Raw genomic sequence first — 11,114 nt, 5'->3', positions numbered from 1 at the left:
GTTTGCCCAGTACAGACATTACTCTTTATCAGGAGACAGAGTATTGTAATAACCTTCATACTCTTTTGCCATGCTGCATGTAGTCTTGACTTACACATCTAAGTATTAGATATCAGACTACAATATTTCCAAGTGAGATATAAATCAGTATCTAGAGTCAGAGAGGTCACAAAAAGTAAACAGGAGATCACCAAGACATCCAAAGTCGAACGCTCTCTCTGAGAGCAGTCCAGTATACAACATTCATAGAGCCGAGTATCTTCTGTATTTCTGCTTTTCCAGTAGTAAATCAAAGTATTCACTGCTTATGTACCCCAGGAGATTAAGGTTTGCTGAAAGGTCTCCAAACATTATACCAAGTTTTGAAATCACACCACTGAATACAACCAGTAGCAATACACCAAAGTTGAGAGGCAAAGAAATGTACTTCTACTGATGCACAGGTACTTCTTAAAATCTACGTGCTCCCTAAATGATTGCCCTTTTACTCTTATCTAGACTGCAAAAGATTGCACCTCTCAGCATTCATTTTACATCTATATCATTCACTCACCTTCTTCACACTCTGGCCCAAATATCTCAGTAATAGAAACACCAGCCTTTCTGACCCTCCTGCAACCCACAGAACATACAAGACCCATAACAAACAGCTGGAAGGGCTACAGGGAAACTGCTCCACAAGCAGTTACATTTATCCAAGGGTCCTGCCACTCATCTGTAAGACTGGGTCTGCAGCCAGGTTAGGTATCACCCCTCTAAGGAACATGTGCAAGCTTGCTTCCTCAGACAGACACAATCTACTGTGTGTATTTGACACCAAACTACCCAAGTTAGAAGTCTTGTGAAACAGCTACTCCATTTGGCCGCCACAGGGAACGAAATTCTTACCTTATACACTGCTACACCTTAACAACTGTTCCAACCCTGCTGATGGAAAGCTCAGTTGTCTTACCCTGACCCAGAGTAGAGCACAAATATTTGCACCACCACATGGATAACAAATACTCAAGCAAGCAACAGTGGAAGGCTCAACAAATTCCTAAAGCTACAACAGTGTTCACACTAATGTCAACAGTTCACAACATTTAAAGGTATCAACATGCTCTACCAGAACAAACAACATACCTCAGCAAGGCATTCATGCAGGTTTCACAGAATCTGTGTCCACATTCAGTCTGTTTAGGATTGCATAAGATGAGGTGACATTTTTCACATTTGTACTTATCTTCCACAGCATTCACAAATTTCTCTTTGTAGCCTCCTTGCTCTGGAACATAGATCGATGCTGATGGACTGCGGTCAGGATTGGCCCTTTGTTGTACCATTTCTACAGATAAAGGGGGTTCTGACTTCTTACTGGTGTCCATGCTCTAAGATAGTTTCTGTGAATCAAAAGTGAGAAAAACTGAGAAATTAGGACCTCTTTCAGCATTTGAATAAAACAAATACAGCATCTGAGGGACTACATAAAATCAGAAAGCATCAAGAACAGATGTGTGTCCACACATCATGTGAACATAATACATATATTACTGTCTAAGTATTTTAAGCATATCAAATCTGTAAAATATTCTACATATTCAAAGGCTCCAACCATTAGAGGAAGCACCAAGAGGTGTGCTGAAGAAGGTGCACTGGTACAGTACTACATGTGACTCTGCTCAAATGCTACTGCAAAAGCACACAACCACCCGTGTCCTACACAGGGTATCCAGAGCCTACCCAGCTCCCCTGCCAACTTTTCCTGTCTATTCCATGCAATAGCAAAGCGTAAGACACACTGCTTTAAGTCAGCTTTACAAAACCACAAAAGGGTTTTACTTGTTAGATACTTTCCAACTTTTTCATTGCACATCTTCACCTGAAGAGAACAGCTGAGCAAAGTCTGACAGCAGAGAAGGGCTTATGAAATGTGGCCATTTGATTAATTTACCAGGACTAAGCACACCTGACAGGTAGCTGAGAAAATAATTAATGCAGCTGAAGAGTAAATTACAGTACCTATTATCTTGGACAATGCATCTTCTAAGTCATGCAAAGCATTAGCAGAGCAACAGAGGAATAATATCCCAGGCTACATTTTAAAATGTGTTTTCAATCATTTCCTAGCTAATCCTGTAGTCAAACAAGCATAAGTGCTCTTAAAAAGCCTCAGCATAAAGAGGAGAAAGCAGAGCTGAAGGATACAACACCTATTTACCTATGGGAAATGCCTGGCTATCTAAAAGAGGAAGGCAAACTTCAATTCTCCCTCCATGTTAACTGATATTTTAGATATAAACCTATTCTATCACTCTGCAGTTGCCTCAACTGATATAGTTATAATTCAATTTTTAAGAAGCAGAATGAAGAAATGAGGCCCAGTTCACATCGTTATAAAGTATGTCCATAAATGCCACAAAGGGAGTCAAATGCCTCATATTCCAAAGACACAAACCCTCTTGTACACGGTTTTTGTGATATCTTATCTTCCCTCGCTAAGCCCAAAACGATGCACTTGTAATGAAACATTTTCCTGTACAGGTAATTACTGCATCTGTAATTTTGGTACCGAGTTCTCCATGCACACTAAACAGGTACAGAATTTTCCTTGATTTCTGATGCCGTTATTTACAGAAACAAAAGACAAAATCACTGTGACTCCATGCTGAGACCATTTCATGTTTTTACAACACCAGCTGAGCAAGGGTAAAGGTGTTGAGTGAAGAATCTTCACTTCATTGCCCCCTTGTCCAGGGGAAAGCCTCTCTGTATCTCCATCAAACACAGAGAAAGCCCAAGGAAACCATCCCCATAAGTTGGCATGCAGACCCAGCGATTGTGTCTTATTCCAAGCCAATAAAAGAACACACACTCCCCAAAAAAGAAAAAAAACCAACAGGTTCTATGAACTGAAAAGCTACAATAAATTTTGATCCACAATTTGAATTAATGTTAGTCTATTCCTTGTCTGCTCTTCAAAGACTGCAGAGACTTAGGTCTTGATAGAACAGCACATGAAAGAACCGAAAAGTCAGTGTTGAACTGAAAGTAACTCATACTTCTCATTAATGAGGAAATTCAGATTATTTCAGACCTGAGCTAGAGTTTCACCAGCAAGCATTAAAACCTAGCAGGTAATAATGACACTGAAGAGGCAACTCGAGATTGTAACCAGCACACAAGAAATGAGATTGATGCTGAGAACATGACCCACAAGGAGGTTCAGGGAAGTGCCATGAATGAGAAAGGAAAGAAGCTTACAAAAGTAGTCCAGATTTAGAGAATGCCCAAGTCATGACTGCTGCTGCTGAACATCAGGGGCTGGACATGGGTAAATAAATGCAGCCATGAGCTTAGGACCTGACACTTTTCTGTGGTTGTAAGAGAAGATTAGCAAGAGATGGAAAAAAGTGCAACTCCTGAAGTATCCAGGCTGCTGAAACTCAGCTACCTATAGACTTTCTTCTTGAGCGCAACTGGAAAATCTTCATTTGGTACTTGTAGTTTAGGAATCTGTAAAGGTTTCAGTTCCTTGATTTACAGATACTAATACCTCTTTTCCCTCTGCAGCTGTGTATTTTTTTAAATCACATTTTTAAATCACAATCTGTCAATTCTTGAAGTCAAAAGCCAACTTCAAGCATGTTGATTTGTAGGAACAACACAGGCAACATTACTTTCCCTAAAATGACAGAAAAATCAAGGCATGATCTGCTTCTGACCCACAAAAGAAATACAGAAAAAGAGGCACTAGAAGAGATGCTGACAGAATTGGCAAGTTGAGAGAGCACAAAGTTCCCAAACCTGCAAGTCACAGGCCACAACTACTGAATGTCTGCTTCTCCATTAAGCTTCTTCCAAACAAAAAGCAGCTAAAGATTGTTAGAGATGTGAAGTCTTCCAAAAGCATGATTTCTTCAAGGAAATTGAATAATTAGTCAAAAGGAGGCAGGCAGGGGTGACAGGAGAATATTTAAAGTTTGACACAGACAGCACCGAATGCCAAATGAACAGCAGGTGAGAGTTTCACAGAGATATGAAACTGCTTAGAGCTGGACTGTCAGCTGTCAAGAGAGATTTCACACCAAAATAAACTGCACAGGGCTCCACAGGACTCCGCTTTTGAAATTGACGTCTTGGATATCTTGTCACAGAAAACAAGCAGAAAGCACACTGACAAATAAAACATACTATGTGATATACCTAACAGTCAGATTTGTATGCCTTGGGTTTTGTATTTCTTTTATGAAGAAGTATGTCAGACCAGAAAAGCTAAACAAGCTCAGCCCCAGAGTAGCCAGATTGGTGAGGAATTCTCTTCCACAGTACTCAATGCCAGCATTTTCTTGCGCAGCAAAACTAGGAAGCCATTCATGAAGTATAGTCATAAAATACAACAGAGCACTGATCTTACAAGACCACCACAACCTTATTACAATGAACAAGCTGTATTTACCAAGGGGATGGGGAGAAGTGATGTCTATCTAGCTGCACAGAGCTTTGCCCTAATGCATATCAGTTACGTGCTCCTACACTGGCATGTGGGATCAGTGGTGAACACAAGTGCAGATAATACAAACATTTCAGCTGCCTCCCTTTTGCAAACAGCGTTCTGTTATGGTTTTCATACCACTACAGGGTGTCATCTGCAATGGCTTCTCTTCCTTTTCAGGAACCTTTAATGGCAGGACTCAGATTATTCCCCCATAATCATGTTTCAAACTGCCAACAAGAAGCGACCTTGAAGTGACATGTCAGTAAGATACTCTGCACTTACGGCAGTGAACATACTTCGAGAGAGCAGGGAGAGGAGCCTGGCTAAGACATTCAGGATGGGCTGGTTCTGGTGGGGGCCTCTGATTCCTAAAGGCATGGCAAGCTACCATCCAGCCAAAGACTCTGGTTCTTGTTCAGCAAGCTAAATCTTAATGCCTAATTAATCACTAGCTCGTGTTCGTACGCTCCAGTTTCTTATCTGTGGGAAAAGATCATCACAATAAAAGAATATGACTTTTAGATGTCTTTTTAAACCGTTAAACCTTGAACAATCACTTTTCAGGACAGATAAGCACATAAAAAAAGAGGCACAGTCACCAAGGTTGGTTCTGTCCACTTGCTCGCTTTCTTTCAGCCACCTCTCCTGCAGCCAGCATATGCTAATACTTCAGTGGACATTGCTCTGGCCATCAGATGGGTGACACTGTGACACTGCTTGCTCCAGTCTGGTCACTACTCTTCGATACAGGTGGTCTTCAAGCAACTGAGGCTGGACCTCAGTTGACACTTCAGGCTGTATATACTGCAGTAAAGGTCAGAACAAGTTTTTGGTGCTTAACTCATACTAACATTAATACAGAGGGCTAGAAACTGGAAGCAAAAGTGAGTTTACCCACAAAGTTGTTCTGAGAATTAGGAAGCACGGGAATTCCCAAACAAAAGGCATTTTGCTCTTTCCTTATTTAAGCAAGGATGTTGTTCTCACTGCACAATAAGCAAACATCCTAAAAATGTGCACTTGTTTTCTGTGTTACCACATACCTTTTATTATTTGTTCTTGGGGAATAAATCCAGTTTGTGACATAAAAATACAATAAAGCTTCTATAAAAATTCAAGGTAAATTTGCAGCCTAAAGAAAACAGAAAAAATTAACTCTTATGTAAATCCAAAACACTCCTAAAAATTTGACTGCACTAGGTACCATGGGATTGGGAACAGAAAGCTCTGCATGAAGACAGTTTCAGTATATTGACAATATGAAGCAAATAAGCTTTTGCCAAAGTTCTAAAATTCAAAAAGAGCAAAAGGCTAATAGAAATAAGTGTTTTCATTACAGTACCTTAGAGGAGAATAATGCATGACACAGTTTAATTTGGTTCTTACTAATGGACAGCAAAGCTTTTTGATCAAATTACAATCTGCAGTGAGAACAGAAGTTCCTCAAACAGAACAGCACTGCATGCACAATATCTAAATTAAGCTCTGGAAGAGAAACCTAAAGTGGGACAGAGAGCTTAAGATCAGAGCAGAAAAGTGACCTTTCCTCTTCAAAAAAATTTTGTATCTGAAACGTGCAAAACCACACAAACTTCAGCATCTCATCCTAACTAGGTCATTTTTTGGGTAGCCTGGGGTGTGTTTTTTCAGTCTAGCTTTTAATGAGATAAGGGCTTGTGATTGCACTTGTCTCTCCTCTCAGCCTCCCAAAACCACATTGGAACCAACTGGACAGAGTTTTCATGAAAATGAACAGCTATGTGGGGAACAGAAAGAGAAACTTGAAGCAGTGTCCCAGTGAGCAAGAGGCTATAAAAGTGCACCACCTCTGCATGGTCCATCAGTCAGTCAGTGCACGGAGAGATCCAAACCAGCCAAGAACACCTGCTCCCTCTTGTCCACCAACCTTCATGGCCTTAGTCTCCTCCTCTATACCATAAACGCAGGGGTGGGCTGGAGATTTAGGCGTTTTTGTTGTTTGTTTACTTTTTCTTTTTTGTTTGGGCTTTTTTTTGAGGAGGGAGAAGTAGGGGTTAAAAAAGGGATGTTGAAAACAGATTAGTAGGAAAGCAGATTTCATCAGTTTCAGTGCTCTTCACAGAATTTTCTTCCATATTTCCCAGGATATCCTCAGAGAGACAGATAACCAGGTACCAGGAGAGGTATTTCCAGATCTTCAGTCCTTCCAGCTCACTTGCCTTCTATCATCAAGAATTATTGCTTCAAGTTAGCACATAGAAATCTTTATCTTAAAATTAAATTATTAAAACAATCTGAACTTTTCCTCTGTCTTATATTTCAGTATTTTATAGCTTCTAATAAATTCCTAGCACATACTGAAAAGAACGTCCATCTTTCTTTCACCATTTTTAGATAAGTATTCTGAGTTGGTTCTGCTTCTGAGTGCTATCATGATATGCAACATATACTGTCACACCCTGATGTCTTGTTAAAACAGTAATGAAAGCTGAAAGCAGTATATTGGTGATAACATATTATCAGTTTACTCAGGGCACACGTCAAAAAATACTAAAATAAAGCTGAGCAGGGAGGCTGCCATGGGAATCTCAATTCTGGAGCACTCATGTGTGAAGGTGCCCTACTGCAGAGTATCACTCTCACAACATCCACCACACCTCAGCCTGGCCTTCTGGCAAAGCCCCATTGCTGAGTCTGGGCAGGGGCACTGAACAACAGATAAATAAAATGCAAATGGCTTGAATCACTCCACAAAAAGACTCAGGCCATGACTGAGGCAGCACTGAGTGACAGGTTTGAAAGCAGACAACCATCCATCAAATTTGGTTTGTGTGTGGTCAGAGGTCTTGGTAGTTTCACTCCTCTTGTTTGTACGGGGGAGCTACTGATTTATTTATTTTTACCTCAATGCATTTTTCATGCTTGAAGTGCTATTTACTATTTCTCCAGAGCATATATATATGACCAACTAACCAGAGGTTTAGGTATTTCCAGGACATGCTCTGAGAGAATATTCTGAGGAGGGTAGAGAAGGGTTGCCAGTCACCAACACTGATATAACTTTACAGAGTGAAAAATATCAGACTACTCCTCACCTCCCTTTGTATATACTCAAATACTAAGCCTAATTCCTGTACAGAAATGAAAGCAACATTAATATTTAAAACTTCCTTTTCTTTGTGCTATAATAAATAGGCTATTTTAACTACTTTAAACTTTGCCCTGTGATTTCATAAGCATGGACCTTCCTTGCATAAAATAATGCAAACCAGCTGTGAAGAGGACCTGGCAATCACACATATTATAGAACAGATGAAGATCAACAGGAAAAACCAGTGCTTGGATATAAGAAAGTAGGACAAACATTTGAAAACACACAGAAGAAACACACTGAGTGCCTGCCATTTGCAAGCCCTCCACAGCCACTCATCAATGCAGTATCCCAGCTGCTGAGCTTGGAAGGCACCTCTGAAGGTCATCCAGCCCAACCTCCTGTTAAGAGGAGACCATCTTCAAGGTGAGGTCAGGTTGTTCACCGCTGAGTTTTCAAAACTACCTGGGTGAAGAAGCTGCAACCTCTCCTCACACTCAACACCACTCTGTGAGGAGTTTTTACTGTAGCAATTATGATGCAATATTCTTAGCTAGCAAAAAAACTTGTTCTGATACATGAACTGCTATGATCTCAAGCAATTAAGTCATATTTCACCACAATCTCCACAGGCTCTAGCCTGTAGAAACTACTGAACAAATAGCAAAACTATTTTTGGTTTGGAAGGTACAGGCTATTCCTTCTTTTCCTATCTGACCTAGAAAATCAGAAGTATAATCAAAAGATGCTATCATGATATTCTTGCAAAAGAACAACCATGCGTGTCACTTGAATCACAAACATTGTGTATTTCCCATGTTCTAGTTTGCAAGATGGCTGAACAGCTGAAAATGAAAGGTAAGTTACATTTTACATTGTTTCATTCTTTTAACTTATCACTTTCCTTGGCTCTATTTCTTTCAAAAATGAGTCCGCACATCCATGCAAAGTGTCTCAGAGGATTAAACAAAACGGCATCCCAATACGAGGGGTCTCAATTTAGCAAGTCTGCCGGACTGTGCTGTCGTGAAAAGTGTTCTAACATATACTCCCTCCTGCTCAGTGTAACAAACTTCTAGATTCTAAATAAAGGACGGATTTGGAAAGTAATTGCATCAGCATTAAGAGGTTAGAATAGTAATATTTATAAATAATAACATAGTATTAACATAGTTCAGAATGCCCAAGAAGCCAGGGACTGACACTTTTAGTAACTATCCAATAATAGGCTGAGTACAATTAACATTTAGCCAAACACATATTTCACCAGATGAGAGAAAAAAAAAACCCACATCTTTTAAAGGGAGTAAATTTTATCAGTAAAAGAAAGACAGCAGAGAAAATAAGTCAGTGCAATTAAGGAAAGCTGATTTTTATGTGACACTACGTTCAACTATTACTTTTTTGAAACTTTACAGAATTCCTTTGAATCATGACATATGGGTTGGCAAAACAGCTTTAAGATTCAGCCTGAGGCAGCAGTAAAAATAAAATGTTTGTATTTTGACTTAACACTAGCTACAGCTCTCAGTAATTACTTCCTAATCTGACTGGGCTACCAAAATACGGTATAAAGTCATCTGAAGTGCAAGAAATCAAAAGCATCTTTTAGAAATCAAAAGACCTCTTAAGCTTTGAAAGCCTGTGTCACAAGACAACATATAAGAGAAATGCTGTCCAAGCTAGCCATGAGTATTCTGCATTTCGAATTCCAATTCAGGTTCCTGAACATTTTCTCTTTTCTCTCATGCACCCCTAGACAAAGCTATTGCATTCACCTATGAAGTTAACCCCCAGCTGTGATCTGTATTTCTAGACAAGGCTTTTAGTAGAAGCAGATAAAGAACAGGAAAGATCAAAAGATGATCAGATGATCACAGAACAAAGTATACTTTAATCTCTTCCTCTGCTGTTTAGGGGAAATCCATGATTGAGGTACATATGACAGCCCTATGTGGAGGAAGTGGATGAACATTACGAAATTTTTATTTTTTTTAACTTCTGGCTCTGTTTATAAAGGAAAAGCTCTATCTACCACAGAAGAAATATACTCAGACAAAATATTCCCGGAAATGCCATTAAAATAATAATATTTGAAACTAAAGGTAGTTTCCTCTTTCGAAATGGTTTTATATGTGCTTTGAAGAGAGAACTAGGAAAAAAACCAGCTTACATTTGCATTTCAAATACTCTGTTTTGACTGGGCAACAGTACATTTGAACCAGCCATGACAAATCCTAACAAGGATCAACAAGGTTAAGGCAGATGGCATATCCCAGTCATTCTGACCCAAGCACATAGTCCTAGAAAATGATGTCTCATCCTCTGGTGACCTAGTCTAGAGTCCCCTTTTCCTCCCAAGGTGTGCCTTCAAGAAAAATCTGCTGCATGATTTATCAGGAACAACTTGCTTATAAATTATAGCGACTTAACAAAGTCACTCCATCTTCGAAATCACCAAGTAGGAATCAAAAAATTATTGCAGTATTTTTGTCAACTTTTTTTTTGTTTCTTAAACCACGACCTATCAATCAATGCTACTCTTTTCCTTTTTGTTAGTCAAAGAAATCCTCAGCTTCAAATCTAACAAAATTTCAAGTCTATCAGAAAAGCAGAAGATATTCTTCAAATCAGAGTCTACCTATCTACACTGCTGTCTGCCAAGTACATGAAGAGTATTTCTGCATTGCCAATTCCTGACAGTGCATCTGTGCTGTCTCTTAATGAATCCAGCCTTGAAATCTCAGCAGAGGTAAAAAAATATGACAGGTAGTACCTCATATTATACAATTAGAAGAAAGTATGTGAAGGCAAAGGTGTCAGAGACCAGCAAAAAAAAAAAAAAAAGAAAAAACTCAAAGCACTTCAAGAAGCTTATTATGAATAATTACTGCAAAACTGCCTTCTCAAGAATACCCACAAAATGCTACTTAATTAATTTTAAAATGCAGCTCATCTTTCACAAAAATAATCCTCCCAGGAAATTCTGAACACAGCAGAGTTTAGAGGAATCTGATAAATGAAGCAGAATGCAACTCCAAGTATGGCTCAGCACTTTTTAAACTCAACACTGAAATGAAGTGCTGTGAAACTAGAAAAGCACAGTATCTCACTTCCACATGAAATTCTTTCCACTCTAACTAAATTAAGTTTTCTAAAATGAGATACAAAACTCTAAAAAAAAAAAAAAATCAAAAAAATCTATCTGTCCTGTCTTTGATGGAAATTAACTCACTCTCATAAAACATTTCCTGCTCTTCCATTTTAACCCATTGAACACAGCATACTATGAACACAGGTAAGAAAGAAATACTTTACACTACCCTAAATACTAATCAAACTCTAGATGTGACATCATCAGAATATTTTATTTAACACTAAACTGCATGGAAGACATTTTTTCATGCACAGAATTCAACCTCTCATTAATCCTAAGTGAAATTTTCCACCCTTTCACATAATGTCTTCAGCTTTGTCTGAATCCATTGCTTCTTATTCAGGAAGGAAAAGGAAAAATGAGAGTAACAGTAACCCTCTTTTCATTTGTCTATATTTTATTATTTATCA

General features: G+C 38.9%; 1 protein-coding gene across 1 annotated transcript in view; it reads right to left on the bottom strand.

The window, feature by feature from the left end:
- TRAF3 (TNF receptor associated factor 3) overlaps positions 1-11,114 on the bottom strand; it is a 66,774-nt gene that overhangs the window by 30,294 nt on the left and 25,366 nt on the right. The window contains exon 5 of the mRNA XM_008629767.2: positions 1,126-1,382. Within this exon, the coding sequence (XP_008627989.1) occupies positions 1,126-1,367 (242 nt within the window). The 5' untranslated portion in view covers positions 1,368-1,382. The remainder of the gene's footprint in view (positions 1-1,125; positions 1,383-11,114) is intronic.

Source organism: Corvus brachyrhynchos, unplaced genomic scaffold, assembly GCF_000691975.1.
Source record: "Corvus brachyrhynchos isolate BGI_N302 unplaced genomic scaffold, ASM69197v1 scaffold1, whole genome shotgun sequence".
Classification (NCBI taxonomy): Eukaryota; Metazoa; Chordata; class Aves; order Passeriformes; family Corvidae; genus Corvus; species Corvus brachyrhynchos.
This window is presented reverse-complemented; position numbering and strand designations above follow the sequence as displayed.